This window comes from Heteronotia binoei, chromosome 2 (assembly GCF_032191835.1).
Source record: "Heteronotia binoei isolate CCM8104 ecotype False Entrance Well chromosome 2, APGP_CSIRO_Hbin_v1, whole genome shotgun sequence".
NCBI classification, from domain to species: Eukaryota; Metazoa; Chordata; class Lepidosauria; order Squamata; family Gekkonidae; genus Heteronotia; species Heteronotia binoei.
The window spans coordinates 41183887-41206983 of NC_083224.1; the positions used below are offsets into that span (position 1 = coordinate 41183887).

Here is a 23097-nt window from a genome sequence, read left to right on the forward strand (position 1 = left end):
TTGTGTGGGGTATTTTGTTTACTTTTATAATTGTGTGGGGTATTTTGTTTACTTTTATAATTGTGTGGGGTATTTTGTTTTTTTAAATTAAACATCATCTCATTAAAAAAACCCATAAACTTTTTTTTAAAACCTTGAAGTTTCATTTTCCAGCTAACTATAGTTTTTGTTGGACACAAGAGTGTAATTTATGTAATATGTATGAAAATCCAAAACAAGAAAATAAGAGCCATAATTCAAAGGAAAGCAGGACCCAAATTCTAGTTAAACCAAACCCAATTCAGTGCCAGATTCCCCCCCCCCCGTGTTTTAGCTTCTAGATTAAAAAAAAAATCCAGGGACACCTTACAGACTAACATTTATTCATTATAGACTTACAATTAACTTCTAGGCAGTTATTCTGGTCCCAAACCATTGATTTAAACTAGTTTAGGCTGAAATAACTCTACATAAGATTATGTGACATTTACTTGACCGACAGCCCGGTCTGGATTGTGTATTCAACTCTTCCCAGATTTAAGTCTCAGGTTTTTTTTTCTAATATACACTTTCAAACTTATAGTGACATGCTGGAGGGGACAAAATAAGAGTATGCTAAAGGGTTTATGGCAAAAGGCTCTTATTCTTAAACAATCCTTCAACAAGGATTGGTATTCTTGACTACAAGTTTTCATCAGTTTCCATTGCTGGGGGGTGACCTTGGATCTGTTTAAGTCCCTGTTACATTTAGAAGCTTAAATTAAACTATTAACCAGATTTTAAGGTGCTGCTGTGATATTTGATTAGCACTGGGTAAAGCTAACAAGCAAGAATCCACTTTTTAATATATAATTTGTGCCAGATTAGATTCGGTCATAAATGTTTCTCACTGAATTGCAGCACCAACTAAGTGAAACAAACGCAGGGGTGCATTCAGCCTGGCACAAAATATAGACAAGGTGACAAATATAGACAAGGGTGACAAATTTTTCCCCCAAAATCACAAATTTTCATAGTTTTGACATAAGAAATTGAGGCCTGCCAGCAAAGATATTAACCCCAGATAGGTTAACATTACGATGTCTGCAATTGTAATCTTCTTATATGCAGCAGGTAAATTCAACTGGTTTTTTCTTTGGTTTCAGTTATACACCAGCCCTCATTTTAACTCAGCACTGAATTAAAGAAAACAGCCATCAACTGCTGTGCGTGTGGAAATAGGTATCTGCCAGTGAAGACATTCCTCAAATTCATTAAAACAGCCTATTGCTTAAGGAAAACACAAAACCTTTGTTAAAACATAGTATTTATGAGCTGGAACAGTTTAAGTACCTTCTGAAAGAAAATCAGTATTAATTTCTTTAACAGTTGAAGCCAGAGTTCCAGTTTCAAATAGAAACCTTTATTTACATTATTAACATCAAACACACAAAAAATAAAAAACAAGACCATCTGACCAAACTTTTTAATAGATCAACCCACAAGAGGCTTTTCTTCTGTGATGTAAAGACTGATTATTACAAGCAATATTTAATGTAAACTAACTTTAGAGTCAATCTCAATACTGTATGCCTTTCTCTCCTGAGATATTTTAAAATATTGCTTTAGTTGAATTGTTTTATAACTACCGCGCTGCTGTCAACCGACAGTCTACTATCACGCTCTGTGTGCTAATCTGTGCAACAGATAAGTTTTCTTATAGCAAAAAAAATGCTTCTCATTTACCATTTTAAAAGCACAAATTTAAAAAAGGTAGATAAGTATATTTTTCAACACAATTCTGTTTGATAATTTATATAGAAAGTGGTATTTTTTACTTTTAGAGACATGGGATGGATTCTGTGTCTTTGCTCTACTCCTGTAGGATTTCTGCCAATTCCTCCTTCCCAGGGCTTTTTTGGTAGCAGGAACTCCTTTGCATATTAGGCCACACATACCCTGATGTAGCCAATCCTCCAAGAGCTTACAGGACTCTTAATACAGGGCCTACTGTAAGCTCCAGGACGATTGGCTACATCAGGGGTGTGTGGCCTAATATGCAAAGGAGGTCCTACTACAAAAAAAAAAGCCCTGTTCCTTCCCAATATAGACCCTACCAACCTGCATCCCCCACCCCACCCCCAAAAAACCCTGCTCCCCAGGAGCAGGATTTTAAGGAGCACAACCAACTCCAATGATAAGGGAAATTCAATTTCACAAGTGATACAGCACTCATGGTACACAGAATCCAACCCAGTGACCTCCACAGAACCAACCCCAAACTAACTTAATTGTCCCATTCAGACACATTTGCTGTTATTCAACCTAACCACACCACAAATAATCCACATGCCAGTTACTAGAGACATTGCATTGCAATATAAACGAAGGTCTGTGTATTCAGGCCTTTGATACTAGATGTGATCGTTTGAATCGGCATTGCCCAAAAGCATAGCTAGTTCCCATACATTTTTAAAGGTCTGATTAATTTTTATCAAGTTGAAATTAAATTCTTTGGATTCAGCAAGAAGTACAAACTAGAAAAAAAATATTTTAACATTCTTAAAAAGCAGATTAACTAGTGAACAGCAGGTACCACCTCATGTCAGAAACGGAATCACTCAAAATTAAAAAGGGCAATCACTAATACAGCGTAGGACAACACAAGCCACCCAGCTTTCAAGCTTTTTATCATGAACAACCCAACAAAGTTATTTCATAGACTTTTTGAAACATTTTTATATGCTTGTGGTCTTTTGAGTGAGAATGCACTGACTAGCATAAGCAAGGGCTTCTGAAAAAACTTTTTTAAAAAGTCTTATCTCACTTTAATGGCAGGACCTTCGATAAGAACTAGAGAATACTCTTTAAGCACCTTGTATGCTCTGATACATACATGGAGCTTCTGCACAGGCACAAGATCTTTCTCGCCGACTCATGTTGGGTCAGCTACCCACATGCTATTTTGTTTCGTTTAAACTTCAACATATTATTCTTTTCATTAGTTAAAAACTCAAAGCACGTTACATCTTCTAAAGAATGTCATAAAGCAAATAAACCAATCTGTGCCAACAAATTTAAAAGCTGGTAAGAAGGCTTTTGAATGTAGGACTCTATGTTCACATTGAAACACACAAAGAATTTTGGACCAGAGCCTGGGTATTTGAAACATAACATTACTGGAAGTTAATACAGTAGCTAGGTAGAATTTGCACAGGACAGGCAGCATATAAAACCCGGGTTCAGGACTGTAGCAGCTTTCTGGGAGTGACAGAACAATTTCTGCACTGGAGACTATTTCTGTTGATGCCAAGCCTTCATTACATAGCAAATAATACAAATTACAGTTCAGTCAAGAGAAACTAACTTGAATATGCAATGGGAATAGTAAAAAACTAAACCAAACCACACTGCTTCAAACATTTTGGCCAGTCTTTCTACAGAAAGATCCTGTGACAAATCTCTACAACTTGTGTTTAAAACAGAATCTACCAACGTAAGCTTCATTTTATGACATTAAACTATCAGAACATATTCCCTGACTCCCAATTTTGAACATTTGATATGAAAGGAACTGCCTGAAAAATAAATGCATCAGTTACCAGCACAGCAGTTAAATGTGCTAACACTGCATAATTTCTATGAACAATTTTAGATATTTATGTATCACCATGTGTCTTTTGATAAGAGAAGTTTAAAAACACACAAACATGATCAGAACAATAAGGCTTAATTAAAAATTAACCAAATGCCCTAGAGCAGAGGCTCTCAAATTGAAAAGACAGGTTGTATTTAAAAAGAGTCCACAAATTATGACAGCTAAAAGAGCTGTTTTGTCATCAAATTGCCCTCTTAAGAAAAAGTAACAAAGTGCACTTTAAACAAAATGATCTTTTAAAAAGCTATTCCATCAAGTTGTAAATAAACTGTCAGAGATCAATGAAGAGGATCAAGGCTACAAGTCACCTAATTCTGAAACCATTTAAATTAAGAACAATTCTATTTTGAACAACTTTGACTAAAACTGAGTTTAAAGAAACTCTCTTTGTTACATATTTAGCTTCACGAACTCTGCAAAAATGAGTCAGTGATCTACAAAAGTCATATATATATATATATGTATGTATATATAGTACAACATCTTGAGATCATATTTACAACACTTATTCACAATTTCCTCTTCAGACTGCAATGCCTTGCCTTGAATTTTCTGAAGTTTAATGGCAAAAAAAGATGAACAATTATTGCTCAGATTTATACATAAGAGGCATTTTGTGCAACAGTAATTTACACAGGGCTGAAAGAGGGTATTGAACATACCTTTTATAGCCATCTGTTTGTTTTTATTTAAGATATTGCATTTACCCATTATGTTCAGCATTTTATAAAGTGCACACAGCTGCACATCAATATAGAAATATTTACCATAATTATATTTTAAAAATTTCTCCGCAAGCTTCCAGCATCAAAAGGGTAAGATACGGATTCTATTACCTTGCATTTGTACTGCCTCTTAAAGAGTTTCAGCATCTGCATATAAGAATACAGTAGCATAAATGCTCTGAGAGGCTTTGGGGTTTCCTTTTTCCTTTATCAGATCAAGGACAGGAATTACTACATTCTGTCAGAGGCTCTGACTAGAGGACTCAAGACTATTATCAAGACTTCTTCAGGCACATTGGTCTGCCTATAGTTAAGGGCTTTGGATAGCTATGGTAAACAGAACTGGTATATACAGAGTCTACCAATCACTTTTACTCAAATGCCATTGCTAGAGACAGAGTGCCAAAAACAGTATTCATTTGACCATTCTTTGTACACTACATCATAAGTAACAGATACTTCATTTCCTCTTCCCTCCCCATTCATAACTTATAAAGTCACTTGAGAACATCTTCATGGTACGTTGGAAAAAGTGGTACTTCCATAAGGCCTGAACTTGTTGTCATGAAGTACATGCACACACCTTCCTGTTATCTAGTTCATCACCAGCATTTGCCTACTGGGAGGCCTGCATTTGTAGATGTCAGCAGTATTTCTGCTGCAAAAACAAAAGAAAATTAAAATATATAATTGCAATTTAGATAAAAAGCAAGATGAAAAGTTTGATGAATAGAAGCTTAAAGAAATTACCATGAACTGCTAACACAGTATGTTAGACAGTTTGAGCTGATTTATTTTATTTTTTGTGTGTGGGGGGGTGGAAATATACCTATATTAAGTATAGGATTACCACTTCTACTCTTAAGTCCAGGATCCAAAACTGTTGTGGATTCCCTAAAATGAATCTTTGACCTGCGATCCTGGACAGTTTAACAGACAACAGTTGCTCCTTTACAGGATTCACCACCTGGCTTTAAAAGGCACATTCACCACTTCTGTGTCCTGTCATTCCAGTCCCACTTCTGCTACTCCCAGAGACCGTCATTCCACTATGGGGGACATTCCATTCCCAGAATGCTTCTGCTACTCCTAAAGGCTGTCATCCCACTCTACAACCTGTCATTCCAGTACCAGAATGCTCCTGCTACTTCCACAGCCTGTTATTCCAGTACCAGAATACTTCTGCTACACCCAGGAACCATCATTCCACTTTGGTGGCCATCATTCCATTCCCAGAATGCTTTTGCTACTATGCGCCCTGTCATTCCAGTCCCAGTTCCAGTCTGCTACTCTTATGGTCCTCCATTCCACTCTGAGGGCTGTCACTCTATCCCCAGAATGCTTCTGCTACTCCCAGGGCCTGTCATTCCAGTCCCAGAACACTTCTGCTACTCCCAGGGGCTGTCATTCCACTCTGTGCCCTGTCATTCGAGTCCCAGAATGCTCCTGCTACTCCCAGGGGCTGTCATTCCAGTCCCAGGAGACTTCTGCCACTCCCAGGGGCCGTCATCCCACTCTGCAACCTGTCATTTCAGTCCCAGAATAGCAGTAATATTATGGTTGCCTAGCAATAGTGACTGAGAACACTCATTTCTTGAAGCTGCAGACATTGTTTCTATTGTTTGGGGAATATTCTCCCCCCCCCCTAATATTTCAGATTTTTCTGCAAACCTGGGGCTGTTCTCAGGTCCTATGGCACTCATCTCTGGACTTAAGTATCCACAGATGGGGTCACATTGAGAATTAGATATATTGATGTATTTTCTGAATCAGGAGATTTAAAAGTTGAAAAGTATCTCTGGATTCTCTTAAGGCACTGGCACTTTGAGAGGTTGAGTGATAAAATTTCCATTTAGAGTCATTTTACCTGATCTGGCCCCATGGGTATTCCTGACATAGGCATAGCATTTATGTTCATTTGTCCCATGTGACCACCACTGCCATTCATGTGCATCATATTGTAGGTTGCAGGGTTCCCTGGATGGCTGAATTGCTGCTGTGGAAAAGAACTAGAGAACACAAAATTGACCTTTAAAAAGGCACTCTTGGTCTATAACTCTATATAGTCCACCCACACCCACTGTGTGTGTGTGTGTTCCCCTTCAGCAAACAAGCATAGTACAATGTTGGCACTAGAAGCCAGCACTTTGGTGCTACTAACATCCTTCAATCCAAAGGGTTCCAGGTATGTTTCTCTCCTATCTGTCTAGATATATTAAAATTTCAACTTGGGAGTTTTAAGATGTCTGTTTCCTGAAATTATTTTGCTCCAAGACCTTATAAGAGTTGACAAAGAGAAATTTGTCTCCCTCTCTCAAAGTAGTAGAACTCAAGGGCATCCAATGAAGCTGAGGGGCAACAGGTTCAGGACGGACAAAAGGAAATACTACTTTACACAGAGGCTGATTAAAATGTGGAATTCGCTGTCGGGGATGTAGTAACAGCCACAGGAATAAACAGCTTTAAAAGGCACATTAGATAGATTCATGGACTATCAGTGGCTACCAGCCATTGTGACTGAGGGGAATGCCCACATTCAGAGCCAGCCAACCTCTGAATCCTTGACCCAAGAGGCAACATCAAGGGAAGGTCTGTTGTTGGGCATCCAGAGGAACTGGCTGATGGGATGCTGGACTAGATGAACCACTGGTCTGATCCAACAGGGCTCTTCTTATGTTTTTATGCTTACATGTCTACTTTTCAAATTCTTTTCAGAACATGCTCTGCCTTAATCAGCTTATGCTAAAGACATCATGTTAATTATAATTTCGTCAAGCAAAGAAGTGTGACTAGGCTACAATTTCTTGATTAAATGCATATATTTTTAAAAATTCTACAAAAAATGAGGGGGGGGGGTTAGTTCTATGGTGTCATCTGCTCTGGCTTGGAATCGAGACAAACATACAAGGTGTAGGGGTGGCTCTCTTCATGTTGTTCATTAAAAATGCACATAATTCAGATCTTTAGAGTTCAACCTTTGATTCATTTAAAATCGTCCTTGTCTGATACCCATAGGCTTATTTTCAAGCCACTCACTGAGATGTTCTGTTCTCACCTGCTTCTGGCAATGTTTCCTGATGGCCAGCCCTTTATCTCAGGGGACTGATACATTGCACTCGCCTGAGGATGCTGCATCATTGGATTTTGAGAGGGTCCAATTCGTTGCGCCATCATAGAATTCGGAGGGCTTGATACCCTGTTAAAAGATGGATCTGGCTGCTGGTTCATTCCTTACAAAGCAAATGAGATAATAGATTTTGGTTTATTTTCAACAGTTACTGTATAAGCTACTTTTAATTGAAAGGACCTCAAGCAACATTATTTCAAAATACATCACAGAATAAGCCAACTAACAATTAAAATCTGCAAATACAACAACTAAATCTGATTTTTCCTTGTTTGACTCTGTCAAGCTATTTCAGGAAGAATCAACATGGCATAAGCATCTATGTGTCCTGCTTCTATGTTTCTCTTTGCTCTGCTGCAGTCCTTCTCAAATGTGTTTTGAAAAGATCACAAATAAAGCACCTTTGGACACTGTAAGAACAGGTAGGTGTGCATTTTTGGAGGTCCCACCCACCCTGGAATCATTTTCCTTGCCTCAGCTCCAAAAATGCTACTTTCCTGCCACACACACAGATTTATTTATTTTTTTTGGGGGGGGGGGGGAGCACTTTTTAAAAAAAGCACTTGGGAAAACAAAGTTGACCTTACCTATAACTATTGTTCATTGACTATCTTCTGTGCAGGCACACATGGGGGGGGGGGGCTGCACATGCGCAAGCCTGCCATCAGATACATCTTAACAGCTAAAAGCCCTCCCCCACCCGCAACCTACAATATGATGGACATGACCTGCTAGTGCACTACAGCTTTAAGATTATATTCCTCTACTGATAAAATCTACTAGTCCCCAGTTTTTTTAAAAAAAAGTCTTGTCCTTTTTGTTGTAAAAATGAAAAAGGTAATTTTTTAAAAAGCTGAGAACTAGCACACTGTAGCAACAGACTGCTATAAAATGCTACAATGATATAGAAATATTCCTGTTTTTAATGCCCTCTGGTGTGGGGGGAAGGTAGCTGCAAGGAGCTGATGCAAGAAAGGTGCAGCAGAAACCTGCATTCCTGTGTGGGTGCTCCGTTGCCAATGCAAATCCCTCTGCATTCACAGCAGCAACAACAACTACACAGAGAATAGCTTCCATGTGGAAGCAGTTCTGGAATGGTTTGTTTATTTGTTCTTTGGCTTGTGATAAACTTGAAAAATTTCTCTGGACTTCCAGCAAAATGGCTCCAAAAGTAAAGCATTTAGAACCACTTACAGACAACAGAGGCCAGAGAGGAATTATACTCTTGGGAGGGAGGTGACAGCGTTTAGGAAAACTGCTCCTTGGATACCTTCTTAGTGCTTCAGATATCCACCACTTCATCAGAATACCTTCCATCAATAAACCACTGTGCTTTCATCCAACCAATTCCCAAACTCAACTGTTACTACAGAAATGAGATACTAAATAGCTTGCTAAAATATATATATATTGTATATTTAATCTCACATAAAGTGGGACAGATGCGAATATTTGCATGTTGAATTACAAATCTAAATGGCCTGAGGTTAGCTATTCAATCCTCCCAGCAAGGGAAGAGGAATGGCATGCCAGCATGTTTGGAAATGCCTATGTCATCACTCAAATTAGCACCCCACAGCCAAGGTGAGGTGGAACCACTGAGACGTGAAATGAATGGACAGACACAGAGCTTCAAGTGTATAATGCATGTGCACTTTGACAATGCTGTTTTAGCTCAGCTGGCTACCTAATAGGTCAACCTCATCCTCTCATCCCAACACATCCTCATAGTTTATTGCTGTATTTTATCCCAAACCCTTGATGTGAGTTACAAGATATAGTCCAATGGGATCCATAAGAAATGGAAAGAAACAACAGAAAAGTGAAAATGGAGCACAAGTACCATAATTTGTTGGGTATGAGAACTGCTGGGGCGGGACTGGAGCCATTGGTGGGCCTGCGACAGAACCATCCATGCTGCCTGAAGCTGTTACATTTGGAGGAGGACTGAAGGTCTGAGGTTGCTGCTGCTGCTGCTGCTGTTGCTGCTGCTGCTGAATCATCATTGCCATTCTTTGCTGTCTGATGTGGTGACTTATTAGCTCTCTGTTTCGTTGAGCCACCATCTGAGCATTAAGGAAGCTTTGCTGCTAGCAGCCAAACATTTTTTAAAAGCACATAGGAGAACACAGCAGGGGGAAAAAAACATTAAGATCATGAAACTGACAATTCTTAAGTATGCATGCTCAGAACTAGCAAAATAATATATATATTAGAAAGTTCAGTGACAGAGGGTCATTTCTCACTTACAAACCAGTTTAACAGAATCTGTCGTAAACGATAGGCTAGTTTTGCTGCACTAGCATGCATCACAATATACAGACAATACTAGACAAGCAACCAGAAACTAATACTTTGCAATTCCATATTTCTGGAACACTCACAGGACAGACTATAAGCCAGTGAGCCTTTTTCTAGTACAAACTCCTGGACAGTTTTGGCCTACCCATTTCATTTATTTATTTAAAACATTTTAATGCCACCTTTTCATTCAATCAGGGCTTTCCAGTTGGTGCACATAAAAATATTAAAATGTCTTGAATTATTCTAGCACTGTAACTATTACACCACGCTGGCTTTCAAATGAGGTTTCATGTGACTTGCATAAACAGAAGTTAAAATGGCAGTCATATAGTAATGCTAGAACACCTCATCAAAGATCCACAAAGAGAATGAGATACATAACGAAGGTGGTGAGGAGAAAGAGACAACCATGTGGTATAAAGACTATGGCAGAGGGGCATCCAGAACACTACTATGTGGCTATGATGGGGATGTCTGTATAGATGATAAGGACTCACTTGTGTCCCCATTTGGGGAGGCATAACAGGTCTCATCACTGATGCACCACCGGGGTTGGAGTTCTCCATTTTCATATCCAATGTTTGACGCGTCTGATTCAAAAACTTAAAAATGAGAAAACTGTGTAATCTATCTGCTTTAAAGTAAGCGTTTATTAAAAAAACACATGCTGTTAATGCAATTCTAAATTAAGTAATTAAATTATTTTAAAACCCTTCCTAGTGAATTTCACTCCTCAAAATGTGTACAATGAAGATGTCCATATAATACAATCTACATTAAGGTAAAGGTAGTCCCCTGTGCAAGCACCAGTCGTTTCCGACTCTGGGGTGTCATTGCTTTGACGACGTTTTCACGGCAGACTTTTTACAGGGTGGTTTGCCATTCCCTTCCCCAGTCATCTACACTTTTCCCCCAGCAAGCTGGGTACTCATTTTACCGACCTCGGAAGGATGGAAAGCTAAGTCAACCTGAGCCGGCTATCTGAACCAGCTTCCGCAGGGATCAAACTCAGGTCATGAGCAGAGAGTTCAGACTGCAGTACTGCAGCTTTACCACTCTGCGCCACGGGGCTCTTCACAATCTACATTAGATAATAGTAATTCCTATTAGAGGTGTGAAGACCTAGAATGAATTATTTTTCCTGGTAGAAAAACTGGGAAATTTAGGAGACTATTGAAAAACCAGTCTGGAATGGTTGGGATGCTGTCAAGATTCTAGTCTCTCAAAAGATACAGTATGAAGATTTTTATGTAAGGATTAAATCATAATTCCTACATGTGATATATTTTCAGACATCTTTATGATTTTATCAACAATTAATATGCGATAATGTGTTTGCTATGTTAAGGAGTTCAGCATATTCTGAGTTTAACTTTGGAAATTTTTTCCCAAAAAATTCTGCTTCATCCCACCCAGAAAAGTAGTTTCCCCTGCCTTTAGGATTTCCAGAAATTTCATATCTCTAGAAACAAATACATACACTTAAACATTTGTTTTCATCGTAACACATAAGATAAAATTACTAGGAAAAGTTTACTGTTTTAAAATCATTCTATAACCAAAGGCCTGACCTGGATAGCCCAGGTTTGCCTGATTGGGTCAGATCTCGGAAGCAAGCCCTGATTAGTATTTAGATGGGAAACCACCAAGGAATACCAGAGGCATGACACAGAAGCAGGCAATGGCAAACCACCTCTGAATCTCTCTTGCCCTAAAAACCCTACAGACGGGGGAAGGGGGAATTAAAAAAAAACATTTCAGATGTATTCCTAGAACTGAAAATAAGCAAGACAGACTAGATCCAGCAGAGGGCGCTGACAGTTGCCACTTTCCAGTCTTCCTGGCTACCCTAACTCCAATCCAGAAGTCATTTCTGACCTTGGGAAACTTTACTGCTGGGGTTCTAGGACCCATACAGAACAGTGACTCAGGACGCAGAGCAGTAAGGAGCAGGAAGAAAAGCATAACTGCTTCCCTCTTGCGTGAGAAGAGGTTCACTGACAAGACAGAAAGAAAGGAGCTTTTCACTCCTTTCTCTCTCCACAATGCTGCCTCTTGACCTGCATGGCTGTCACTCCAGATGTGTCTTGCTTTGTGACCATGGGAATTAACTTTCCAAGGGCTGGAGATGAAGAAGAAAAGGGCTGAAAGACAGGCAGTTTTCATATGGTTCCTTCAAGGATCCTTGCAATGGATGCCACTGGGTATACTAAACTGTTTTCATTCAGAGATAAAAAGAGGTAGCAATGTGCTTCAGTTTAGGTGATGAAGTTCACTAGTTTGATGGTTACCTGCTGCCCTTGAAGTCTCTGTTGGAGCTGCATGCGGAGTTGCTTTGGTGTGTTAGTTCTGGGCCTCATCATGCTGGCTCTGGGATGCATATTTTGCATTGGGAAATTGTTCTGCTGGTTCATTTGATTCATCACAGAGTTAAAGGATGGCTGTTGGCCTTGCATGGCAGTAAAACCCCCTGGCATTGCTGCACCCTGCCCCTGGTAGGGCTGACCATACATGGGAGGCTTCTGGTCAATCATTACAGTAGTTTCTTGACCATGAAATGATTCTTGCTTGGGTTCCAAAGCTTGTCCCTTTAAAATAAAGATGTGAACTTGATGCATTAGAAAATACCTCATCCTCCCCCTGCCTTTTTTTTAAAATAAAGATGTGAACTTGATGCATTAGAAAATACCTCATCCTCCCCCTGCCTTTTTTTAAAAATAAAGATGTGAACTTGATGCATTAGAAAATACCTCATCCTCCCCCTGCCTTTTTTTAAAAGATGGCACAGAAGTACCTTGCTTATATCATGCAACTCTACCTAACGTGATCTAGTAAGCTGAATACAGCCTATCCTTAATATATGGCAGCCCATCAAGAGCCTGTTGCTGTTTGCCTGGGACTGCCAGCTATCAAACATGTGGCAGGTCATAGTGCCCAGAAGCCAGGCTGTGTTCAACTTGACAGCCCCCTGTGTTGCATAACATCAAGTTCTATTACTTAGCAGAATATACAGATGTAAACTATTGCATGAAGTATGCTACAGTCAACCCCCTTGCCCCACCCCAGAAAGATCTGGCAAATAAAGACCTCATGTCCACTGGTGACTTACTTGGTTCACAAGATCAGGAATCCCTAAGGCTCTATCAATTTCTTCCAGGCTGGTGACATCTGTATTACTCAGCAACAAGTGCAGTTGATCTAGAAGAGCCCTTTCATCACTTTGGCCATCGACATTCGGGACATTATATAAGAAATCATCCAAAGTACTTCTAACTAGTGGCCTAGAAAAGCCAAAATGTTAACAATTGCGGAGTTACTGAAATGTGACATCATCAGATATTAAGCTCTTTGCCCTTAGAGACAGTGCATTTTCCTACTGTGTACGAGTGCCACCTAAACAAAACTCTCTTCACCCAACTAGTACTGGAATATAAGTCATGCTAAACCACCATACTTTCCCCCTCTTGATTGAATTTTATTTCACTGCAGGTACCTTTCATTTTAAAGGCAGACTAATGAAAGCACACAGACTGAGTGAACAACCAAAATAATCCAGAATTCAGTGAATCTGTGGCTGTAAATGAGATTCTGAATATTTTGGTGGTTCACTAGATCTCCTGTGCACCTTTAATAGTCTGCTTTATAGCTGTGTAGGGTGCTGCCACCCTCTCTTGCATCTTTAATACTGGCAACAATCATAGCAAGCAAGTGTAATAGCAGCATGTTTATCTGCAGACAATAGAGTCAATATTAATGCAAAAGATTAAAAAGCAAACAAACACCCCACTACCTACTTGTAGAGTCTAAGAGTTCTCAGAGTACTATAGAAGGTAGGAAAACCTAAAGCAGTGTTTCCCATTTTCAGGGTCGTGACCCAGTACCGGGCCATGGAAGCCTCACTACCGTGAGATCACTGCACTGGAAGTGATCTTGGCACCATTTTACTGGTCCTACTTTTAACAGCTGTCTGACACCAAAATTAAACTCCTCATGTAGATACTAAAAAGGATGAAAGAAGTTCACTGGCTAAGTATCTGCACAACAAGTTACTTTTAAAGGCATGGGAAACAGCCACTAAAAAGCTGCAAGCCCCTCATAAATATCCTTTTTGGGATAACTGCAGAAAAGCTTATATGAACTTCATATAACTTGAAATTAATTCACTAATTGCAGTACAATTTTCTGCTACCTTTCACAGCAATTTCCCACTGTTTCAAGCAAAGAAAAGTATGAAAAATAGCTGTCGAAAGATTTTCTTGAAACCAAGCAAGCTTCGTTATAGCGTGAGGCAGTAATAGCAGCTGAAGGAAGGGCCTACTAAATGTGTCAGCATATTTTGAGGTAGAGAAGCTGCCAGGGCCCAGTGTGGGTGGTACACAGTGTTGGCATTCCTGATGGCAATGGCAACAGCACTCCCAACTGCATACACTAGCCGGTGCTGTTGAGGAAGTAGTGCCTAGGTGGTGCAAGCAATTGAACATGGGCATTAGGAGTGCTTGCAAGCTGGAGAAGAACACACAAACAGATAGGTGCATGCAGGTGTGGGAGTGGAAAGAGAGGACCACCCACTTTCCACCCCCATTTTGACTCAGTATGAGTTTCAGAAAGATTTTTCTGAAAATGAATTTACTGCAGAAGAGGCAGGTTTTGGGGAGTGCCCTGGAAGTGACATCACAGGAAGATGTGGAGTTTTGGTTCAGTGTGCCCCGGAAGTGACATCACTTGGCCCTTGACACCACAGGAAATGCCATAATTCCTGTCTCCCGGCCCCACCCCCAAATTTTACTGGGCCATGAAGGAGAAGTGTAAAAATAACCGGGCCACGGGAAAGAAAAGTTTGGGAAATCCTGACCTATAGCAAATCACATCACAATTTCCAATGCATGTCTACAGAAGAGGAAACTCAATCTACTTAGTGTGCCTACTGTGCTCTGCCAGTTTCACTTATCCAAGCAAGGTCTTCTACAGGTGCCACTGTGTACATGGATAAGATCAACAATTGCCCATACATGTGCATTCATAGTTGTGCCCCACCTTTCATAGAATGGCCTGTCTGAAGAGGACAGGAAGGTTCTCACACATCTGTCCTTCTACAAATTATGAAAACAGAATTGTTCAGGGGGGTATTTTTAGAAATGTAATATGCAGGGGTGCACAGAAAAAGCCCAGCAGGAACCCATTTGCATATCAGACCACACCCCCTGACACCGAGCCAGCCGGAACTGAGTTCTTGTGAGTTCCTGCTCAGAAAAAGTCCTGGTAATATGGCTATATTATAACAGAACGTTATAATGTGCAAGGAGTTTTAATAAAGGAAATGGTACTGTGAACTGCACTACCACATACAGTATGTATTATCTGTTTGCTGTCTTACCCTCCTCTCACAGTAAGACACAGTCTTCTGTACAGTTTAATACTTAATGCTTCGTTTCTGTATTACTCTCAATTGTATTAATTATTAGATGTCACATCTGATTGACTGCACTAACAGGCACCATACTTCTCAGCAAAAAAGGCAGACTACAAATAAAATGAACACGTCCCAAAATAAAATTGAGCCTTTGACTAAATTCATTACTGTCTAACATCAGTACAGATTTTATAATAACTTAGCATGCAACTTTTCAAACCACATTTTAGGTCTGCTGAGCTTGATAAAATATTCTAATAATATAGATGGAGGCCAAATAATCAACTAGTAGGCAGTTATCAATCCATCTTGTTCTGAATATCATTGTACCTAGTTTGTGAGCCTCGAGGTCCTTGCTCCATAGATAACATGTTTTCTGGCCATGAACTTGACTGGTTAGGTGGTCCTGGATGAGCATAAGGATTCCCCGCCATACCAATATTCATATCACTGGGTCCTTTTGGAAAAACAAACAAACAGAACACATACTTATTTCCAGGGTCCATTTTGCTAGGCAGGGAGATGTTCATTCCACAGCCCGCACAAAAAATGACCAACAGGAGAAGTGGAAGTCAAAGAAGGAGGGGGGGCAAACATCCAGTAAAATATCTGCAATCCCCAGCTTGCATCCCCAGCCCTTCAGCAATCATCCAAGCAGGACAGAAAGTATGTATTCCCCACTCCCATACACATCAGTATAACTTTTCACCCTCCTAAAAAGAGACTCTTTCTCAACCCCAGTATTTCCTGGGGAGATGGAAGCTAAAACTCCACAAGACAGTGAAGGCACCACTCTGAAATGGAGTCACTTTGCAGCTATGATTTGGCTATGTGCCAGCATTGCTAAGGACAAGAAAAGGCGTGCACCATCAACCATAAGGCAGAAATGCAAAGACATTTGCTCTGTTTGCCCTTGGTGACAGCAGCACATAACAAATCATACTGGCTACATGATAACGGCTTCCCAACGGTTTTCAAAAGTAAACCTACAAAGAACATTAGAGGAATCCAATCTGGAAATGATTCATGCATGAGGTGCAGTGACTAGATCCCACAGTCTGTAACCAGCCAAAGCTGGTAAACGGTTGCCCAGGCTGTAGCAACCCAAAATGCAACCAGGACTCTACAGTTCAATTTTTGCAGTTCATTTTTGCTGAACTTCTACTGATATTGTGTTTATCTTTTTAAATGTTTTTGTTTATTTGTTTTTGCCAAACTCTGGGATACACAGAATCCAAAATGAATGCCATGACTGGTATAACTGGATGGATTTGGCTATGCATGCAGAGGCCAGATGTAGGACTTTAACTTCTAGTTATTTATTATGTGTTTCTTTTTATTGTAAGCTACCCTGTGCCCTGCTTGCCAGAAAGGGTAGCCTAAAAATAATTAAATATTGTTGATTACTAATTACAGTAATAATAATAAATGCAGCACTTCTCACACAAACACTGTGGATTTCGATGAATGAATGAATGCATGCATGCTCTTAAGAACTTACTCATATGGATCATCTGTTGTTGAAGCATGGATCTGGTACCAGGCATACTGTTTGATCTCATGGGCAATCCAGGCATTGACCCTCCCATTGTAGATCTGGAAAGCGTTGGGTTGCAGTCAGGTCCCGGTCGTGCCACTGGAGCCGAACTTGCAGGTTCCATCCTGCTAACCTTTGGGTTCTGCAAGCTCCAGTCACCTCCTGGATTCTGATTCATAGACATATTTCTGTTTGAGACCCCTATAAAAAAGAGCAGAGATTATTTTTTCTTGAAATATACAAGTCATGCTTCGGTACAACAATTGTTTGTTTTATTTCCCCCCTCCCAAAAAAAAAAGGCCACATGTGCTGGGCTTTGCAGCATCCAAATTCCAGAAAACAGCCCCAGAGGTCTGGGACACACCATCTGGAGCAACATGGGCTTACTACAAGAGTAAAAATCCACAAACCGCTACTTCCCCATACGCTCACAAGGGCTACTTTGGATCACAGCCATATATTTTTCATCTTTTGCCTGTTAAATATAAATTCGATAATCAAAATTCAACTGAGATGAAGTACAGCACACGAACATGCACAGGGTATGGTCATTATCACTGGTCAGTCATGTGACAATGGCTCAGTTCAAACCTCTTGCCAAAGCTACAGTTCGTGCAACCATAATTTAGAGCGCAAACTGAGTTTGAGCTTTGAAACACATGTGCAATCCATGATTTTGAGCCGTTTGCTCTCATTTTCTACCTGTGTACTGCAGGGGCCTCTGCAGGCATACAGACAGTCACACCTGTGTTTTGGAAATTCAGACATTAGGCATACCATACAGCTCGTTGTAGCTTTGCAAGCTAGGGTATCTGCGCAAAGCATGGTTTGATTCTGTTTTGCTGGTCTCTCTCATGAAACCCTGCGATCTGAAATAGCTCAGTAAGAACCATGGCCAAACCAGGTTAGCACAGGGGTGGTCAAACTTGCTTAACGTAAGAGCCTCATAGAACAGGGGTGGCCAACGGTAGCTCTCCAGATGTTTTTCGCCTACAACTCCCATCAGCCTCAGCCATTGGCCATGCTGGCTGGGGCTGATGGGAGTTGTAGGCAAAAACATCTGGAGAGCTACCATTGGCCACCCCTGTCATAGAATAAATGTCAGATGTCTGAGAGCCACAAGACATTAACATCAGATGTTTGAGAGCTGTGAGACAAGGGAGGAAGGAAGGAAGGCCAACAGATGGGGGTGGGAGGAGGGAGAAAGAGGTCAAAAGAAAGCAACTTTAACTCTAAATGCATTCTCCAAGCTGCCAGCTGGCTTGGTTGAAGAAGTGATTTAAAGAGACAAATGCCTTCTCCAAGCCAGCTGATAGGGCAGTGGGGGCTTCAAGAGCCACACAATATGTGTGAAAGAGCCACATGTGGCTCCCGAGCCACAGTTTGGCCAACGCTGGGTTAGCACAATCAAATCCTGAGAACTGTTCTTGTAGCTAACAGCTGGTCCATCTTTTTAAACTAAAATGTTAAAACATTATATGATCTACTCTTTCATATAACAATATGTTTTTAAATCTAAAGCCTCCAGATAAAACAAAAAGCTATTTGTATTAACAAACCCATATTTGCTCCAAAATTTTCCTGGCTTTCAATCATTCTAGGACTTCCACCCATCATGTTTTGCTTCTGTAACATGGAAAACGCATTGACATTTCTTGCAGTTGGGCTGGAGCCCACAGACACAGGACTGTCTAAAGACATGGCTCTGTTGAACGGAGGACGGGGGGTGGTCTGCACAGATTGAGGACTCCTCATACCTGTTGAAGAATTCAGATTTATTTGCAACTGTAGGATCTTTAAACTTAATATGAACTAAGCTATTGTATACATGTTTACTAAACATTTGATAACGCTATAGACGTTTACAGCCTTTAACAAAAAAAAACCCTCTACTGCAGGTAGATGTTTTTTGCCTACAACTCTAGAGAACATCTACATTTGGAGACAGTAAACTTCTGCACATAAGTGCCAGAAGGAAACATCAGGAGGCCTGGGCCTCTATGATATGTTAGCCCTCCAGACTAAATGGCTGGCCACTGTGTGATAAGTAACTGGTTTATTATCTACAAAGCCCCTATATGTTTTGCCAAAGAATTTAATTGCTGTAGTCAAGTCCAGCACTAGGTGAATTTTCTCATCTCCCAATGAAGCCTCCAAGGCAAAACGCATAGGGGCTTCGTATGATAATAAACCAGTTACCTTTCACCTGGCATTTCTTCCCTTTTGCTCTGCTGGCACACTTCTGGGTGCAGCCCAGTTTTTCTTCATCCTTGGCCGCTGTGTGAGACAGGATGCTAAGATGGACCAGTGGTCTGATCTAGCAGAACTGCTCTTCTTATCCTGAATATTCAGCTCTACTAGACTAGGTATTCACTAAACTTGTGGTCACATAAAAATAACTTCTCAGTACTTTAATAAGAATTCCAATTTATCAAGCTCCTATAACAGGCTGACCCTGGATTCCCATTATTGTATGTTCCAGATTATCTCGTAATTTAAACAAATACAGAAGCAATATCTACAAAAATAGTAGGAAAACCTTGTGTTCTGCTGGCTTCCTTATGTTTTACTGCTGGTTTCATTAGCAAAGCTACTTTTGCAGCTTTACGACCAGAGAGTTTGTCAAACCAATGCAGAACTTAAAACAAAGTTCATCTTATAAGATCCCCACAAGGGATGTCATCTGAAATGTAAGGATGTTTGCTTAGCACATACTTACCCAGAGATGGATTTCCTTGACACATCAGCTGCTTGTTCCCCATATTATTCCCATTCATAGACATGGGATTGCTACAAAAATCTGAGCTGCTCAGATCACCCAAAATTGCGTCTAAATTATCAACCAAATCTCCACTAATCTGTAAAGCAGGGGGGAGAAAAAAAAAAAACTACTTACAAAAATACATTACATTTCCATTTAGATATTTTCAAACTGATATGGACGGTTAGCTGTGATGTCTTTGAAACTTCCTGCTGGCTCAAAAGAACTATATCTCCCTTGCCAGTGGCCTCCATTCGCACTGCGTTCCTGTCCTCCTGCTTCAGACTCTTACCTGGAATGTGCTTCCCTCCTCCTCCCCTGAGTGACTCACAATCTCCTTTACCTTCCTCCCCCACAACAGACACCCTGTGAGGTGGGTGGGGCTGGAGAGGGCTCTCACAGCAGCTGCCCTTTCAAGGACAACCTCTGCCAGAACTATGGCTGACTCAAGGCCATGCTAGCAGGTGCAAGTGGAGGAGTGGGGAATCAAACCCGGTTCTCCCAGATAAGAGTCCGCACACTTAACCACTACACCAAACTGGTTCTCAAGGGGGCATTCCCCCACTGTGTCCTGCTGTGTCTCTGGGGGATGAAACCATGCAATCATTCAGACAGTTAGGATTATTTATTTAGGAGGGGGTATCAACAGGATTTTTATTCATTTGATTACAAGCAACAAACCTTTAAAATGCTTTTAAAAGTCACACACATCCATTAACTTGCCAGCAGACGTCTAAAAACAGAGATAGTATCTTTACAAATTTGCAAATCTGCTGGGTGGAAGCGCAATGCTTTCATTTCAAGAGATTATTCATGTGGCAAATCACTATCAATCCTATTAGCTGAATATTTACACAAGATCAAGACACTACCTCTTCTGTGGGTTCCGTTTTTATTTTCATCTCTTTCCCCTGGCTCGAAGTAGGCACTCCAGAATTACTGCATTGTCCCATTTTGCCATCCATACTTTCTATTTTAGGTTTTATCTCTTTCGAAAGATCCTTTCCATCATCCTTGTCAAGCAAATATCTCAGCAGAGCATGGTTCTCTTTCTTTTTTGGACTCAGTTGTTCCTGTTTAACTGCTCCTTCCCCACAGGCCGCTGAGCTGCTGCTATCATGGTATGTATCTTTACCAGTGGCTTCTGCTGTGATTTTGGCTACCTCTGCTGGAGAATTACCATTCCTCAACAACTTGTGTAAAATCCTATGCTTCTCTTGCATGTTGGATGAAGATGATACTCCTCCTGGTGTAGAAGAGGAAACTCCTGATGAAGGGCTTGTGGCATTTGTAGGAGGTTCTTTGCAAGTAGAGTCCAAGGGGGAGTTTGACAGTGTTGAATGCCCTCTCTCTTCTAAAGAACAAGTTAGTAGCTGAAGAAGCTTTTTATGGCCTTTGCTCTCAGGGAGTCCCCTCTGCTCCGAGCCTTCAAGGTTCTCCTCTTTGATATCTTTGTTAATAAGGGGCTCCCTGCTGTTGTTTGACTGACACATTGAACTCTCCACTTGATTTTGTTCACAAAACAACCCAGGAGGGCTTTTGGAATCCTGGTTCCCCATCTTATTTGGCTGAGCAACATTCATATTTGGAGAATTGTCTAGTTTAGGTCCTGGTGATGAAAGTGTAGAGAGAAGGGAAGTTCCAACCCCCTCACTAATGGCCTGAAGAGCACTAAGTGAGCTGCTTGAAAAGTTGCTGCTGCTTGTGTTACTGGCGGATCCCATTGGCGAGTGCACACCTATGAAAAGGAACAGAATTAATGCTGAAGGGAACTTGCCTCTCAAGTGACACTTTTCCATGAAGCACCGCATTGTAACGTATAGTTTATTTTACCTATGAACATTGTGAACTGCAGCCTTGCAAAAAAAAAACAGTCTGGAGGACAGGCTACTTAAATTTATTGCAGCAAATACAAACAAGAGTCTTATGGTTCCTTAAAAGACCTTAATTATTGTTCCATCATAAACTTTATTTGCATCTGACAAAGCAAACTCTGGTTCATGAAAGCTTTTGCAGGAATTAAAATGCCACAAGAGTCTTGTTGGTTTTCACAAAGCCAAGTGCAAAACTGCCTTTCATACTTTCTGAATGCTATTGTTTTTCATAGTGAACAGAAGAATCACCCTGCATTTCAAGCTCTGAAGACAAAGAAGAAAAAAGACACACACACAAGAAACAATTACCTGCTACAGGGGAAAATTGGTGTGAATTCACTTTTGGGCTCCCACGATTCCTAGGAGATACCATTAAATTCTGCTGACTGGAATTCAAGCCTGGGCTGCCATGCGGTGGGCTGCTCATATTTAATCCATAGTTATTGCTCTGATAGGGAGAAGACTGCATGGGTTGTCCAGAGTTCATTGATCCCATATTTCCAGGAGCTCCATATCTAGCAGGGCCCATCTGCCCCATTAGGTTGGGATCTCCCATGCCATAGTTTCTATTCTGCATAGGCATGTTTTGCCCAGGTGACATGGTCATCACACCACTGACTGGATTTGTGTTCCCTGTTGAAGATGCTCTGATGTTCTGTCCCATTGTAGTGGGGTTTGGTCGATATCCATTTTGTTCTCTGACAGTTAAACACAGATAGTATCAGAAACTGACCTCCACAAAGAGTACATTTAACAACATTACCTTTATACTCTCTCCCATTATTCAATATTTAATGTAATTCACTCAAGCAACAGAGAAATATATCAGTGCTGCCACATACAATCCTTTCTTACTGAACAACTTGTGATGGCAGGAATTCACTATCAAGTTGCAAAGTATTCTTCTAAAGCCTGTTTTTGTTTTTCCGTCAACATGAACAAGAACTAGGCATCCTCTCATGGACTCAGAATCCCAGGAAAGGAGACCTCTTTCCTATTACAAGGAGGTTTTATCATATCTCCCTCCACTGACCAGGTCATGCCAGGTCAAAGAAGGAATCTCCTTCCTGAAGACTATCTAGCATTTAATCCTGCCAAAACTCCATTCTCTGCTTGGAGGAAGGGGAAGAGCTTGACCCACCCATTATCTCCCCTGCTAGATCTATCAGAATTTGAATGAAGCTGATCTGAGGTATGTCTGAAAAGCAATTGCGCAGACTTCCTTCCCATGTCTGTTCTCTGCCCACAGGAAAAACACTTTTAAAACATATAGTGGAGGCTTTGCTAATCTCAAACCCCCCAGGAGAAAAACTGCATTTCTTCACAGTATCCAATATGCCTCATAAACACCCTTTCAACATTTACATCTCTCTTAAATATAATGAAAACATGCTGTTATTTTAGAACTAAGATCATTAATCTCACCTTTGAAGGAAATGGGTGGATATGTATCCATGCCTGTCATTGGTAACTGGGTTTCGGAATAATTTACTTTTGGTTTGCGCTGTCACTAGTGTTCCATCCGCTAAGGAGAACCGATAGAGTGGTGTTTCGGAGTGACCTTGAATATAAGCTGGTGGGAAGAACAAAAACTGTAAGCACAACAGATTACACACGACAGAAACCAGGGAAACATAACTGACAGCATCATCATTCATTTCTTCCCAAAATATCCACATGAGAAATTAAATGCTGTAAGGGGGGGGGGGGATACAAAACTGTTGTTCCAATGTCATACACATG

At 40.6% G+C, this 23097-nt stretch overlaps 1 protein-coding gene across 3 annotated transcripts in view; it reads right to left on the reverse strand.

The window, feature by feature from the left end:
• Positions 1-1359: 1359 nt before the first annotated feature.
• Positions 1360-23097, reverse strand: part of NCOA3 (nuclear receptor coactivator 3) — a 30404-nt gene continuing 8666 nt past the window's right edge. Inside the window, exons 8-21 of one of the 3 annotated variants that reach the window (XM_060230852.1) lie at positions 22780-22927; positions 21664-22052; positions 20353-21218; positions 19439-19577; positions 18279-18476; positions 16684-16920; positions 15513-15639; positions 12882-13053; positions 12064-12360; positions 10270-10374; positions 9312-9555; positions 7397-7571; positions 6209-6350; positions 1360-4999 (exon numbers count right to left, since the gene is read on the reverse strand). In XM_060230852.1, coding sequence (XP_060086835.1) covers positions 4985-4999; positions 6209-6350; positions 7397-7571; positions 9312-9555; positions 10270-10374; positions 12064-12360; positions 12882-13053; positions 15513-15639; positions 16684-16920; positions 18279-18476; positions 19439-19577; positions 20353-21218; positions 21664-22052; positions 22780-22927 — 3254 coding nt within the window. In that variant the 3' untranslated portion in view covers positions 1360-4984. Of the gene's footprint in view, positions 5000-6208; positions 6351-7396; positions 7572-9311; positions 9559-10269; positions 10375-12063; positions 12361-12881; positions 13054-15512; positions 15640-16683; positions 16921-18278; positions 18477-19438; positions 19578-20352; positions 21219-21663; positions 22053-22779; positions 22928-23097 lie in introns of all 3 variants that reach the window. The other 2 variants (XM_060230851.1, XM_060230850.1) reach the window with 2 other exon arrangements.